This window comes from Limanda limanda, chromosome 19 (assembly GCF_963576545.1).
Source record: "Limanda limanda chromosome 19, fLimLim1.1, whole genome shotgun sequence".
NCBI classification, from domain to species: Eukaryota; Metazoa; Chordata; class Actinopteri; order Pleuronectiformes; family Pleuronectidae; genus Limanda; species Limanda limanda.
The window spans coordinates 5,234,415-5,251,205 of record NC_083654.1 but is presented as its reverse complement, the minus strand read 5'-3'; the positions used below and the strand labels follow the sequence as shown (position 1 = coordinate 5,251,205).

At 40.6% G+C, this 16,791-nt stretch overlaps 1 protein-coding gene across 1 annotated transcript in view; it reads left to right on the top strand.

The window, feature by feature from the left end:
• LOC133026201 (solute carrier family 66 member 2) overlaps positions 1-16,360 on the top strand; it is a 29,386-nt gene extending 13,026 nt beyond the window's left edge. Inside the window, exons 5-6 of the mRNA XM_061093069.1 lie at positions 5,867-6,083; positions 16,150-16,360. Of these exons, the coding sequence (XP_060949052.1) occupies positions 5,867-6,083; positions 16,150-16,360 (428 nt within the window). The remainder of the gene's footprint in view (positions 1-5,866; positions 6,084-16,149) is intronic.
• Positions 16,361-16,791: the final 431 nt, after the last annotated feature.

The following is a 16,791-nucleotide window of genomic DNA, read 5'->3' as shown; positions in this document are numbered from 1 at the left end:
GTTGTGATGACACTCATCTCAATTTGAAGTTGATCCGATGAAAACCCTGGTACAAGTGTATCAAAGAAAAAATGTGGAATATGGCCAAAATGGCCACTAAATGCAAAATAGCAGGCTTCCTGTTGTGTTTTTCCAATTGCACCAAGAGACTTTTTTGTTTGTCTGGTCATGATACACCTGTATATCGATTTTTGTGAAGATAGGTCAATGGGAACACCTTCCGGGGGTCTCGGGCTGTCTCGGGGGGCACCGTTGAGCCATTTTGCGACGCCCATTGAAAATTCCTTCAGAATACGTAAATTTTCACCACTTTCTAACTTTCTGCAAATTTTGGTAAGAAGTTGAGCATGTTAAAGCCCTCAAAAAGCCAATTCATTTGCCTGAATAATAATAATAATAATGAAAATTCCTTCAGAATACGTAAATTTTCACCACTTTCTAACTTTCTGCAAATTTTGGTAAGAAGTTGAGCATGTTAAAGCCCTCAAAAAGCCAATTCATTTGCCTGATAATAATAATAATAATAATCCTTACAATTTCAATAGGGTCTCACCAGACACCTTTGATGTCTGTGCTCGGGCCCTAATAATTAAAGCCCTCAAAAAGCCAATTCATTTGCCTGAATCATAATAATAATAATGATGAAAACCCTGGTACAAGTGTATCAAAGATAAAATGTGGAATATGGCCAAAATGGCCACTAAATGCAAAATAGCAGGCTTCCTGTTGTGTTTTTCCAATTGCACCAAGAGACTTTTTTGTTTGTCTGGTCATGATACACCTGTATATCGATTTTTGTGAAGATAGGTCAATGGGAACACCTTCCGGGGGTCTCGGGCTGTCTCGGGGGGCACCGTTGAGCCATTTTGCGACGCCCATTGAAAATTCCTTCAGAATACGTAAATTTTCACCACTTTCTAACTTTCTGCAGATTTTGGTAAGAAGTTGAGCATGTTAAAGCCCTCAAAAAGCCAATTCATTTGCCTGAATAATAATAATAATAATAACTAAAAATATATCTAAAAAATATATATATAAAATAAATATATACAGGAGCAGTATCAAATGTGATTCAACTTGTAACAAGAATAATATAAAATTTTTAGGGCTGCAAAGCAGCACTGGGTGGGCCCGAGCACATCCATTTTGAAGCGTTGCATGCTTTTTGTCTGAAAAAACTAAAATAACCAGTTCTGAGAGAGAGAGACGTAACCTTTGCAAAACATAAAGTTTCCTTTGATCTAGGAAGACTGAAATCAAAGGATTCATGGTCCATGTATGTCCGCGTTACAGAACATCGTGTTTTAATGGCGTGTAATCAAACTTTGACGCCACGCCACGGTCACACCGTGTGATTAAAAAAAAATCCGTCAGTCAGTTTTTATCTCCATCTTGTTGTGATGACACTCATCTCAATTTGAAGTTGATCCGATGAAAACCCTGGTACAAGTGTATCAAAGAAAAAATGTGGAATATGGCCAAAATGGCCACTAAATGCAAAATAGCAGGCTTCCTGTTGTGTTTTTCCAATTGCACCAAGAGACTTTTTTGTTTGTCTGGTCATGATACACCTGTATATCGATTTTTGTGAAGATAGGTCAATGGGAACACCTTCCGGGGGTCTCGGGCTGTCTCGGGGGGCACCGTTGAGCCATTTTGCGACGCCCATTGAAAATTCCTTCAGAATACGTAAATTTTCACCACTTTCTAACTTTCTGCAAATTTTGGTAAGAAGTTGAGCATGTTAAAGCCCTCAAAAAGCCAATTCATTTGCCTGAATAATAATAATAATAATAATCATTACAATTTCAATAGGGTCTCACCAGACACCTTTGATGTCTGTGCTCGGGCCCTAATAACGAGCACATCCATTTTGAAGCATTGCATGCCTTTTGTCTGAAAAAACAAAAATAACCAGTTCTGAGAGAGAGAGACGTAACCTTTGCAAAACATAAAGTTTCCTTTGATCTAGGAAGACTGAAATCAAAGGATTCATGGTCCATGTATGTCCGCGTTACAGAACATCGTGTTTTAATGGCGTGTAATCAAACTTTGACGCCACGCCACGGTCACACCGTGTGATTAAAAAAAAATCCGTCAGTCAGTTTTTATCTCCATCTTGTTGTGATGACACTCATCTCAATTTGAAGTTGATCCGATGAAAACCCTGGTACAAGTGTATCAAAGAAAAAATGTGGAATATGGCCAAAATGGCCACTAAATGCAAAATAGCAGGCTTCCTGTTGTGTTTTTCCAATTGCACCAAGAGACTTTTTTGTTTGTCTGGTCATGATACACCTGTATATCGATTTTTGTGAAGATAGGTCAATGGGAACACCTTCCGGGGGTCTCGGGCTGTCTCGGGGGGCACCGTTGAGCCATTTTGCGACGCCCATTGAAAATTCCTTCAGAATACGTAAATTTTCACCACTTTCTAACTTTCTGCAAATTTTGGTAAGAAGTTGAGCATGTTAAAGCCCTCAAAAAGCCAATTCATTTGCCTGAATAATAATAATAATAATAATCATTACAATTTCAATAGGGTCTCACCAGACACCTTTGATGTCTGTGCTCGGGCCCTAATAATCATTACAATTTCAATAGGGTCTCACCAGACACCTTTGATGTCTGTGCTCGGGCCCTAATAATAATGAAAATTCCTTCAGAATACGTAAATTTTCACCACTTTCTAACTTTCTGCAAATTTTGGTAAGAAGTTGAGCATGTTAAAGCCCTCAAAAAGCCAATTAATTTGCCTGAATAATAATAATAATAATAATCATTACAATTTCAATAGGGTCTCACCAGACACCTTTGATGTCTGTGCTCGGGCCCTAATAATAATAATAAAGATAGGTCAATGGGAACACCTTCCGGGGGTCTCGGGCTGTCTCGGGGGGCACCGTTGAGCCATTTTGCGACGCCCATTGAAAATTCCTTCAGAATACGTAAATTTTCACCACTTTCTAACTTTCTGCAAATTTTGGTAAGAAGTTGAGCATGTTAAAGCCCTCAAAAAGCCAATTCATTTGCCTGAATAATAATAATAATAATAATCATTACAATTTCAATAGGGTCTCACCAGACACCTTTGATGTCTGTGCTCGGGCCCTAAATATTGTAGAATGAAATGTACAAGGATAAGGGATTACCACTGTTTACCTTGCTGTAAATAAATGATTTATTATTCTGCTGCTGCACCTCCTCCCAGTCAGACGTGAAGCTAAAATATCCTGGATACGATTGTTTCCATCTTGCAGCATTTTTGTATGAACAATTCAATATTATGTACCGTCAAAAAGTGAAGCTGCATTTAACAGGTACAGCTTATACTATTATCTGAATAGTTAGTTTCATTTAGTCGGTCGGGGGCAGAAGAAACAAGGAATCTCAAACAAGACATACATTGGACTTGCTTTTGCAAATCGGTTTGCAACAGATATCCAGGCCAAGATCCAGGTGTTTCATTCGATGTACACTTGACTAGTTTCTTCACACAAGTCGAACGTTTCTCCACAAAAACACAAACTGCATCCAAAACCTGCTCAAATGTGATAAGTCAAAGTAGGTAGGGAAACCAGAAGACTTCTGGACCCAAATTCTTGCCCCTCGCCTACAGATTCTGCTGATTCACATGTAGAAACTGTTTGTGGAGATTACAAAAGGGTTTAGAGAGGCTTATTTACAGTGCAGGCACAGAGTTGCATTAGCATTTTTTTTACAGTGCTCTGTTTTGTGCGATACACACTGATTATGTTAAAGCTCATGTTCTCTACTCCAAAGATCAGCTTAGTTTGGTGGAACATACTGTAAGCTAGCTACCTAGCCAGCAGATTAGCGAAACAAATCAATGTAAATGTTAATGCTGCTGCCAGGTTTTACCACTGTGTGAATTCCCAGCCTAAGGTTGTATCATCACTCTGAGCCGTACATTACATGTATCATATGTTCAGTGAGAAGCTCTCCCTCAGCAGCCAGGTTGGCGCCGAAATCTGCTTTGTTGCCCTTGATTGCTTCCCCCAGTGTTTGTCTGTTATCACACGGCGCCAGCATGGTGCTAGCTGGCCCAGATTCCCAGTCCACTGGCTCTGCTGCCAGCAAGGTGCCACACTACACCAGGCATCTACTGCCAAAATACCTACAGAGTAAACACTGCTATACAGCAGCGCACATAACAGCTCTCAAAGGATCGTCTTAGTGTTGATTGTACTCTGAACGGTTTGCTCGCCTTTTGTTTAGCATTCTGCATTGTGTAGCCATCCTACATGACTGTACAATTTTGCCATGGTAAATCATGGTGCATAGTGGTGGGTTGACAAACTGCTGTGACCTGGTTTCCACTGCTCTTTAAGATTTACTCGGTTACATTCAACAATTGGATTGGCTGAATATTGCACTGCCAGGTGAGCTTGCACACATACATGCCTCCCGTGCGTATTCGTTTAGAAATGCCATCCAAATGTCAAAATCACTGTTAATTTTCTCAACAATACTTCCTTCAATCATAAACTGAAAATGTCATAAATGCTTTTATTTCACACCCAACTTAATGAAACTTTGGAACGCAACCATTTGGTTTAATTACGCCAATTTAACATCTTTATTAATACTGTTAAACAATGATTTGTCTTTCCTTTTTGCTTTAATCTCTGTCAGGCCCTTTCCAGGAGGCCAATACAATGCCTACATGTGCCTCTCAGATAATCAGATCCTCATTTAAACATAACTGAATCGGCTTTATTGCATTTGAGGCTTGTAGAAACCCTATTTAAGAGACAGGCAGCAACATCTTTCTCTCATGATTAGATTTCCATGATTAACTTTTTCAATCTCCTCTGCTCTCACATTAAACCAGCAGCTACAAGTGAACTGTTTTCACAGCACCCGTACCATAAAGATATGTTCAGATTTTTTACTGTTGCTCACTTTGTTTAGTCCCTTATCAGCGACAGCAGGGCAGTACCTGAGGCAGTCAATGCTTTGAAGCATGGAGATACAGTATTATCACAATGTGATTAGTACTGGCTCTTTTGCTCATTACAGGAAGCAGTTGATGTTGTGCTCGGAATCTTTATCTGATCATTTGCTCGGGGAAAAGGGCACATGAGAGGTGTTAGGGCATTAAATGGTCTCCAATCATTCATCAGTGTCCAGACTCCAAACCAGTCCATTAATACTGTGTGGAAAATACTGAAACTTAATCTGACTGTCATGCCCCTCCCCTGCCTCTTAGGGCTTTTCACTACCTTCACTCAAGCCTTCTCCCTCGAGACCCTGGATTTACAAGCTGCTCCTTTTTCTGCAAGAATCTGAAAGAGAACAGGTCCAAGTCATGCACAGTTCGAACAGCCTATTTGTAGCTGTGACATATCTTTTTTTTTTCTTTCCTGAATACAAGATGGAGGTTGTGGGAGTCGTGTGAAAATTCGCAACTCGTGTGTGAAGTTAGAAATGTTCACAGCAATGTACTTTCTGCTTCCTTTTATTAACTAGATACTGCTCGAAAAAGACAAATCGGGATTAGAAGATTATTATTTCCTCCTGTGCTAGAAAATGAGAAGTGAGGAGAAGGAGGGAATTTAATGTAGAAAGGGACATATGGATAATAAAGACATGTCTCGCAGTTAAGGATAAGGTGACCTGAAATCGCAACCACCATGTAGTACATGTTATGAAAGTAGAGGAGTTTCTTTAAGTATATACTCATTTAGAGTTTTGTCCTGTATATAAACCAGAAATTATACTTTAAAAAAGCGTTAACATTCAGAGATTCAACAGAAGTCTTGTCCGTAAACTTCTTGAGTGGCTATTTGTAAAAAACTCAATATACTCATCTCTGGTTTCCCTTGTGTTTTGCACCATTTAGACTTTGACTGGAGCTACTTCTGGTCGTGGAGCCGCTTCGTGGACTATCTGCAGTGCGTGCTGGCCTTCACGCTCATGGCGGCCTACATCACCTACGTCCTCCTGGACTCGACGGTGTTCGTGGAGTCTCTGGGCTTCCTGGCCGTGTTTGCCGAAGCAATGCTGGGCACTCCGCAGCTCTACTGCAATTATCAGAACAAGTCCACTGAGGGCATGAGGTATGGATTTAATACTGAACTGTAATGGCTGGTTACCTTCATATTCTCATAGAATACCCTTCATTTTGAACTTTAGCCTTTATGAGCCACAACAGAAACATAAAAAAGATGTATATGGGCTATTTGTCAGTACAGTGAGCAATATTAATTTTGCAGTTTCATGGTACAAACTGTAGTCTACTCAATATTAAAGGGCCCATATGGTGTAAAATACATTTTCTGGACTATCCGTAATGACTTGAAGGGGGTCAGTACAGACCCTCAAAGTATTTTCACTAAGTCCATTCTAAGAAATATGTTAGGCCTCCGGTGATTAGCCTGGTTGCATGTCACTCAAAGTGCAGTCAGCCAATCAGAGGACGGGTTCAAGAGTCAGAAAGATGTCAAATATGGGGCCTTGACAGTCATTGCCATATATTCCCTTATGCTTTAAGTTTTCGTCATCTGCTCAAACAGTGCAGAGGCAATATTTAAATTCATTTTTTAAGTGCGTGTAATGTACTTGCAGACATATGCATTCAGAAAGTCTCTAAACCGTTTCACTTATGAAAATATATATATTTCAGAGGTAATATGTGATGCAAAACCGCCCCTCCTCTTCCAAATCAGCCATCAGCAGACATGTGGCCCAGTGAAATCCAGGACCTACATTTTGGATTGACAAGCAGAAATTATTACCACATTTCTCTCACGACTTATTTTTCTCACAGTCGTGTCACATTTCCAAAAAGTTTGTTAGTGACTGTACTTAAAGTCCAAGTGATGGACAGTGTGTGGGATTCTGTTTTCTTTCCAAGTCTCCGACAGCCTGAAAATCTCACAGTGTAAACACTCTTTGAAATCAGACGGGTTGTTTACCGGCCGTGGTTTTCTCAACCGTTTGGGCTTTAAGGATTATTACCAAGAGAAATCATGAAAATCAACGCCCAAGCCTGTTTCATCTGTGATTTATCGTAACGCCTTTATCCTGATGAGTGCTGTATTATTTATGAGCGCAGCTTCCATCAGAGGCAGCTCTGGGGGCGTGTTGTGCTGTAGCACACACTTGTGAATCATAGCTCCAGATTATATTGTCTCACCTCTGATCATTAACACTGACATGTGCTTATTAAGTATTTCTGGCACCTGCCGAGCAGGTTGTCAGGACGGAGCTCCTGACAACCATTTATTATGCTAACACGAAAACTGGCCCTCTGAAGTGTCTCTGTGCAGTATCTATTGCTAATGTATCATTTTGGCGGATTGTTGATTTGCATCTAGTGTCAGGCTGTAATTAGAGGCTTTAATGTAAACTAGATTTTTGAAAGCATACACAGTTTCAGAATCTATGATGGTAGCTTTTCCAAATAGTGTATACAACTTATCGTATAGTACAACTGTCAATGAAAAACAATGAGACGTAAGTTAGATTTCATATAGAACCTGACAACACATTAATAAGATTAAAGGATGAAGGAAATGTGATTTAAGAGAAATGTAAGGGAAGATATTGAAGTGACAATGTATTTATTCAGAGATGTGTGAGGTTGAGATTGTCCAGAGAACACACAGGCCTGATGAAAGAGCTTCCTCGCAGTGTGTGTGCTGCCTCAGAGCACTGCCTCCCATGTCTCTTTCCGTTGGTTACTGCAGCAGACAGATAACGGCTCCAGCATGGCTGTCTGTCCACCTAATCGGCCTCGACAGCTCCCGCACTGGGCCTTCCTCTACCCTATCTGTCCTATTTATTTTTGAATTTATTATTAATCTAATAATTTGGGGGCGGGCGGTATTTTTTTTCATCTCTTTCCCATCCACAATAAAAATCCATAGAAATAAGATACAAGTCTAAACAATGTCATTGATATAGAAATGACGAACAAAGACACATTAATTCAGTAAGGCCTCTTTCACAGTGGACAAAAAACTCCACTAACGCCCACCAACAACTGGATTTTGTCTTCAGTCGAAAGGGTATAATGAAATGCCCCTGCAGTAGTCACCGGTACTTATCAACTCCAGCTCCGATCGGCAGGTGGACACATTATTTCTTAACCCCTGTAACGGCTGCAGTGCTATGACGTGCATCACTCCGATGCTTTGATCAGTAACTTCTTTGACTCTGTGCCATCTCGTGGTGCTCCACCATTGTTCAGCCAGTGTTGATTTTGAATAGACTGAAGTCAAAAATATAAAGGAAGTAACTGATCTAAGTTTCTGGCCTCCATGATGCTTACCCTGTTTTCCGGCAAGATCGTGATGTTGAATGTGATACGGCAGAAACAAGAGATTTAATTAATGGTGGTAATGGCTGTAATGGCTACAACGGATCAAATGCAGACGATCAGAAACTGATTTAATGAAAAAGATTCTCCCTTGAAATTCAAACCATGAAGTTCAAACACAAGATCTAGCCCTATGTATACATACACGGGCAAAACACTGAATCGTGTGTTAATCATTTTACCTTTTATTAAAATAGGACTTACTGTAGTTCAAAGTGTTATATATACTGTAATACCCACTCAGTATGAAACAGGAAGCTTTGTCTCTCTTAGCCTGCAGATAAACGCTGCCATAGAAGGTTGTTGATTGTTTGTGTGTCGTCCCTCTGTGTACAACCTGTTGAGTCTGGCAAGCTGTTGCTAGGTTACATTACCTCAGCACTTCATTCAAGGTATCTGTTTGTGTTTGTGTGTGTGCATCTGTGCAGGGATAGGAAGCTGAATCCTATAAAGGGAGGGTTATTTTGTTTTAAAGTGTATTTTTCAAGGTGGGAGCTCGGCTGCAGGGTTACGATCGGGTCGTTTTTTGGGCTGAGGTTATTTTGAGTTCTGCAGAAGTGAGAGATAAAGGTGAGAGAATGAATGTGCGAGTGTCAGTGTGACTAAATAAGCATGCACATGCATTTTGCAGAGAGAAAAACAAACAGACAGGAGGGGCAAAGCAGAGTGCCCTTTCCTGTAAGAGCCATCAGATCTCATGCACCAACATCTATGGAGAAAAACATCACACTAATTTCCTTCAACTTAATGACCCAGCCAGTGTGGTCCTCACTCCAAATAGAGTCACATATGAAGTGTTAGACTACCTTCCCAGCATTAGCATATTCAGGTTGGAAGTACAAAGCTTCAGCACCTTATAAACGTGGGAGATGGTGACAGAGCAGATTAAAAGTAGCCAGTAGAATGATTCATCTTGGCTGTCCTCAGTGTTTACAAAACAGAACACACTGACAGACAAGGCACCAGCAGTTTTAATAATGAAATAAAATGTTAACTACTACTTTGGCTACCTACAGTTAGCCAGCTAATTACATTCGCTCCACGAATGGTGTTAACAGGCAGGGTCTCACTTTGGACCAATCGGATAGACTGCAGATCTGGAAAGTGAAGCCAAAGCGAGTGCCTGAAAAAGCTATATTCTCTCGATTTGACCAGTTTATAAAATAAATCAATTTCTATAGAAGTCTATGAGAACATGACTACTTAAAATTTCATTCAATTCATTCATAATGTGAGTAAACAGTTTCCTGAGGAGTCAATGGTTTCAATCGCAAGTTTCAAGTTTTCTTCAATACAGCATGATTTTCATTTTGTAAATCATGCTCCCATTTAGAGGGAAATGGACAATAAAGTTTAGTAAGCATCTGGGCATGGAAACCATGTGATTGACACTGAGAACTGTCGAAAGGGTGCAGGTCGCAGGTGTAGTTGGGTTTGCAGTGTCCTTGAGCCCTTAACTAGGCTTCACCCTTTCTGATGTATCAAGCCCATACAGCTCGTATACAGTCAGTGAAAGCACAGGCCTGTCATTTTACACCTCATCCCCCCTAGAGAACAGAATAATAAGGATAGCAGTCATGACTCAGTGAACTGAAAACAGAGATATCAAACCTAAGCTATGTAATGATGTAAAATGCAGCATAGTGTTGTTGGGAATAGGCTTGTTTTCTTACCCTTAATTTGTTGCCACAGACATTCATTTAGCAAGTCCTCCATCATTTAAAGAAAAAAGTGAAACAAAACTAATGCTGGCTGTGTAATAATGGCCCAATTTGTCATTCTTACATTTTCTTATTTTCAAACTTTGTTTCAGTTTAATTTGACATAATTAATAGACGGAAAGCATTTTCTTGAATCCCTGAACTAATTGAAACTGGATTTATAACCAAGAGAAACCATCTCTAGCTACTGTAGAAGGAGTGAACACAGATACTGTACTGGGGACATTAGGCTGGATAAGAGCCATGTGTTTGTGTTTGTACAGTGCGAGGGGGATGATGAGTGTGTTGAAGGTTTTGTGTTAATAGTTTTCAGGCGGCTACTATAATTAGATTGTCCTGGGCCTTCAGAGCCAGAGGTACATACTGATACTGACCAGCCTGCCATAAAACAAATAAAATACTACACAACACAGACAGAAAACACACACGTGGACACACACAGACAAACACACAACAGAGAGATGGGACATCCAGACAGCCAAGTACAGCCTTATAAGGCTTGTGGCCCCGAGCTGTGTCCCAGTATGCTAGATAAGAGTGCCAGAACCTTATTTAGCCTGTAGGCTGCTGTCACACGCACACACAGAGCCAACTGCTATAGATGTGTATTGACTTGTCGTGGTGCTGGGCCGTCCCCCCTGTGGCTGGGTGCATGTTGCTGCTGTGTGTAGCTGGGCGGTAGAACTGAGCAGCCGCAGCTCCCTGCAGTGGATCGCTGCAGCTGGAGAACCTTCAGACCATCTGTCCAACCCGTCCACCCGCCATCTGCCATTGTCACCAGGGGCACGCTTTCTCCGCCTTGCGATAGATGAAAATGAATCTGTCGGTTTCTGTATCTCCAGGGGGAACATTTTGTTTGAGGGATGGAAGGGCAGTGTTATTTTGTGAGGGAATGTCTTTGCTTTGTGTGTGCTTTGTATTTTCCCCACAGAACAAATTAAACATATTGAAAAGGCAACAGACAGTAAGGACCTAAAAAGAACTGCAATATGCATTTTCAGAAAGGGGTACAGCCTCTTCAGAACAGTTTGTGCAGAACAACTGGGTTTCTTTATAATTCTAAAAGTAAGTGCAACTTAGTTAAGTGCCTCCAATAAATAATAATGCACTTTCAGCTCAGACACTGTATTTAAAAGTTAAGTGATGAGTTTCAGCAAAGGCAAAGTGAGAGTTTCAGACCTCTGCATATGTTCAACATTCAACGAGGTGACCCAGATTAGTTATATGTAACTAACTTAATGCACATACATACAGATATTTAAAAAATAAATGTTGGCAAAACAATGTACAGTTATCCGAACCGAAAATGTCTGGTACGGGCCCTTCGCGGTTCCACGTGCGGAACTTATTTGTGTGTGTGTCAAATTCCCCAGGGACAACCTTAGCAAAGGACCAGATGTGTCGTAGGCTTGTGGTCATAGCGACCACAGATCAACAGGAGTTTGAAGACCCTCCTCATCATTTAAGTCTGTGTTGGAAACCGTCAAGGTCAAAGTCACTATAAAGACAAATACGAGTGGATCGTACACAAGCAGACATACCCAGAGTGATACACACTAACATTGGGAATAACACTTACATTAGTGGGACAAGGAAAAAACGAGTTCAGTGTAAACCCAGCTCCCTGCGGCATTAAAGCTGCTGACTGCAAATAATTCAGACCATGTCAAAGCAATAACGAGCGAATGGTGTTTTTATAGCAGTGGACAAGCGAGTGTTGAGAAGTTAGGGTTTGAACCATAGACGGTACATAAAGGTTCCAACAATCACTGAAAGTAATCGAGCCCCCTCAGGAGGTTCCCTCTCGTCCGCATTTCAGCCAGCGGGTCACACCAGCCATTTATAAACCTCTGTCCCCAGCGTGAGTGTTCTCCACACCACTGTAAAAATTCCTTAGATAAGTCATAGTTAACCAGGGTTGAATGAAGATAAAATCATGTTTTCTGTTCCTTGTTTCTACTGTACCGAAAACGTACCGAACCGTGATTCGTGTACAGTTCTAACCCTAATTTGTATATTACCTCAATAACTCGCAGACTTATTCAGATTACTCCAGCACCACACATGAATGCACTATTACATTACATTGCACATGTAAATATTATAGCCAATAAATGCTAGAGCCAACCAACAACACATTTTATATTACTGATGACTAAATGACTATAGCTCTTTACCAATAAATGTATCCTATCTTACAGTAATGTATAAATACATTTTAGTCAATTTTTTAAATCTTTAATGTTTCTGTTTTGAATTCAAAGCATACATTTCAAAGCCAGTGCAGCTATTCAGTGCATCTGCAGCCTATTTTAGAAATGGTCTTATCTAGAGCAGCTCCACTTCTGCACTCCCATCATTTACACCAGGAGCTCAGTGTGCTTTCCAACCACTTTCCTCTATATACTGTGTCTCAGAGAAGGTGACAAATAAGTAGCCAGGCATGATGGCGCCTTGTTCCCCGGTCCTCCCGTGTTACCTCTTATTAGGGAACCAGCGGAGTAATTGATCAAACACGAATCCTGCCTCTCTCATCATTACCCGCAGGAAAACATCGTCATAACTCAGACAGCAGCCGCCTAGGAGCAGGCGGGAGGAGAGGAGGGAGGATGGGGGCGAGGGGGGAGGGTCACTTCGCACAGACCTAACAAGTTCTTAACTGAGAGACAGAGAGGAGTGTGAGGAAGGCAGGCAGGGGGGAGGCGGAAGCAAGGAGGTGTAGAGACGAGGAGACGCTGGAAGGTGGTGGTGAGAAGATGAATGGATGGGGAGGAGGATGGAGCAGTGCTGTGGGCTTATGAAAAAGAAAGTGTGTGAAAATGGAAGCCTGAAGGAACATTCGAAGAGGCTGCGGGGAAAGTAAGAAGTGAAAATGAAAAAAAAACGAAAAATGTATTTTAAAGTAAAGAAGGGAAAATAACAGGTTTTGCACCAATTGGCCGTACAAATGGAAAAGGCTGAGCTGAAGATGGAAGCATGAATATTGCAAAAGGATATTTGACTGCAAAGCTTTGCCCCAAAGAGGCTAAAAGACAGATAGGCAGTTGGGGTTACACTAAACCCAACAGGGTGAGGTGGGGGGTGGCACTAGATTACCTCTCATCCATTCTTTACATCTGTTAAGCGGCTTACAGAAAGGCAGGGAATCTGAAAAAAAAAAAAAAAAACTCATTGACACACCAGCCATGTTTCACTCTGTGACATTTTTATTTTTGTATGTTACATCAGAGGCTCCACAGGGATCGGAACATGTGACAATATTCAGTTGTGAATTTATGGGTAATAGTTGACCCCGCTGTGGATTAATGGTTATGACCCTATTATGAGATTACTGCTCTGATTGATCTGTCTTACATCAGAGGAAAATTAAATTGAAAGTATATTGTGAACATCAACCTGAGGTCAAATGTTGAGCACGGGATGTGGAGAATAAGGGAGTGAGACAGACGAGATGAGTTTCTCAATTTCCTTTTCACACAACTGTAGAGATTTACACTTAAAGTCACAGAAAGGCAGAGCAGGGCATGAAGACTCAACAGTACCTGTACACAGTATTGATTTGAGAAGAAATTAGATATTTCAGTTTTTAAAAACTTTATGGAAACACGTTTTCAGTTTGTCAACATGGTTTATTGAGTGTGGATTGAAAAATTGGGAATTTTATCCCTTTGAAATTAATTCTACAAAAACAAAATATATGAAAAGTAAAAAGCAAGAGGGCTCTGAATAGATTTCATTATTATTATAATTAACACTGTTTCTCCAAGGATGTTTTGACACCCTGCACTGGAGGCAAAAAGCTTGACTTTCATTTAAAACAGTTAAAGGCTGCATAAACAGTGACCTTTGCAAAAATGGAAAATAATGGAATCATGAACCTCTTGCTCATGATTAATTGTTGTACTTTATCTTCCTCGGCTTGGAGAAAAACTTCATGATATGCAGAGTTTGCATGTTCTTCTCACCACAGTCCAAATGTATTCAGATTGCAGTATACAAGGGTTTTTACTGGACAAATCGGTAGTGATAGAAAGATGACACCTAGGTAAACGCACTAATTTCTTCGTGCTCTTTTGGCGGTCTAGGATCTGACGCTGCACTTTGTCTTCATGGCGTTATACTGTGGATTGAACTTCAAGGCATATGCTCGTTAATGGTCATGAAAGTTTGTGTACTTATTGTTTTTACATCTTTAAGAAAAATGTGGCTGTGCTAATAAAGGGGAAACGCTGATTATTGTTATTGTTGTTTGGTAGCATGTTGTTGATATTGATATCAGGAACACTATGAAAAGTTATTAATATTTTTTCTATATGGTTAAAGCAGTAATGACCGCTCTTGTGCCTTGATGATGGTTCAATGTTGTCACAATCCTTTTTTAGCTGTATATTTATTTGGATAAAGGCTTAGTTAAAATCAACTGAATGTCATATTCCCATTTCAACATATGAAAGTAGTCACTAGAAAATCTATGCCTCAATCGCTACATTATCCACAATATCTGCAGCTAGGCTGGTGACTTCAGTTTGCCATGTTGACGCAGTAACACACTCAAGTGAGGGGAGGAAAAGGAGAAACCCTGCATTGTATTGGGTTGGATGTTGAAATCTCAGACAGGTACCGCAAACACCTGGATAAATAGAACCAGAGCCACTTTGCATGCTAAGATAACACTGAGTATAAACCTTCAAATTCAGTGTAGCACTCGGCTCAGGGACAAAGAATCTCCTGCAAAGCTAAACCAAATAGTGCTGACCAACCAAACAGACAGGCTTGAGCGAAAGGATTTCAAATGTCTCAGCATGTGTTCATATTGTTGTTGGCAGTCTGCTTTAGAAAAGAGTCCTGTGTGTGTTTGCGTGCACAGTGGTGCATTGTAGACACAGTGCTGGCTCAGTCCTTTCATTGTCAACATTGCCCACATTGTATCCTCTAAAAGTTTTATGACCCAAAAAAAGAAAAATAGATGTGTTGCTGCTGTGACAAGCTGGTAACGAAAATACTCAGGACCTCAAGCGGGAAAACTTTTAATGGAACTTTACAGGATGTTTAGAGGGGATGTCACCATATTTATTGCGTGCAGTTGTATACTGTGCATTTGTCTATTTTTAGAAGGTATTACATGATATAAAGTTGTGTGTTTGGACCCAAGGGCTTCGTTCCTTTCCTGTGTCTTCTCTCATTAGACTTCCTTTTCCATCTCATTAGTTGGGTTCCCATGCTTCTCATTGCCATTGAGGGGACAAAGATTATTACCTATAAAGTGCTTTGCCTTTTACAATCATATGGGCTAAAATAATAACTTTTAGGTTATTTTAACACCCGACTCAGTATGTGTCAGAAACACTCATGAGTTTTGCAGTTAGAAATGTGCCACAGGATGTCGAGTTGATGAGAAGCCTGCTCCCTGAGAAGATTCATTATTTCAATTTCCCATGGTTGTTATTGTGGTAAATTTCCTATCCCCTACATGCCTGGACTGATATTGTTTTTCCCTGACCTCATTTCTTACTGTCATTAACATCCGACTTGGTGACAAATTTAATTCATATAGTGGAGTCAATATATATCTAGAGGAAATGTTTTCAAAAATGCAGTAAAGGTCTGTTCAAGCAAGATAAAGAGAAGAAGATGCTATGGCCCAGGAAAATTTGATATGAAATAAGTAAACAAGTAATTTAGACATTATTAATAACAAAGTCCTGTAAATTATAAAATAAATATGAATTTATACGTTGCATCCTGCCTCTGCCTGCTGCAGACCCCCTACCGCAACACTCTGGAGATTTCTGTGCTCTTTTAAACGTGTCTGAACCGAGAATCTCCTGCTCCATGTTTCATGTGTGAAAGACAAACTCCAGAGAAAGTCAGGATTGATGTAATTGGAAACTAATAATTCAGGACAATGCCATATTTCAACATAAAAACAGACATAAAGATGGGCATTTTGGAATTAAACGTACATATTCCTCCAAAAATAGACACTAGTAACTGCAAAGATTCAAATGATGACATTTTATTTGATATTGAGTTTTAGTCATTTCTGTTTTTGATCAGTCTCCTTTTATTCTTTCTCCCTAGTATCAAGATGGTGCTGATGTGGACCAGTGGCGACACCTTTAAAACGGGCTACTTCCTGCTCACCCAGGCTCCTGTGCAGTTCTGGACATGCGGCCTGCTGCAGGTCATGGTCGACATAACAATTCTGTTCCAGGTTTACTACTACAGCCGCTACCCACAGAAACCTGTCTCCCACACCGTCTCCCACACCACCAGTGCCAAAGCCCTCTGAGAGCCCCCCCGCCCGCCCTCCGAGGTCACTGCCAAACAGCAGTGAGAAGGCCTTGATGAGGAACTGTGGACATGTATAAACATACATGAGTACCAAAGTACCTTGAGATGATGGGGGCTGCTCACTGTCCCCTCTGAGTATACATTAAGACACGGACACACCCATAAATAAGTCATGAGGATACACAGACACCTGGTGGTGGTGGTGTCTGCAGTGATACCTGAAGGACATGTTACACCTAAAGTTGACCTTTTTGTTTTATTCATTGTCTTGCTGACTTCTTCTCAATGGGACCGTATGCTTGGATCTTGGAATGCAGACATCTCAAAGAATATATCCTTGAATCAATCTGTGCATGTGGAGAATATTATGCACATGAATATACAGTATATACGAACTGCAGATGTATTCACATCAGGCTCAAGGAAAAG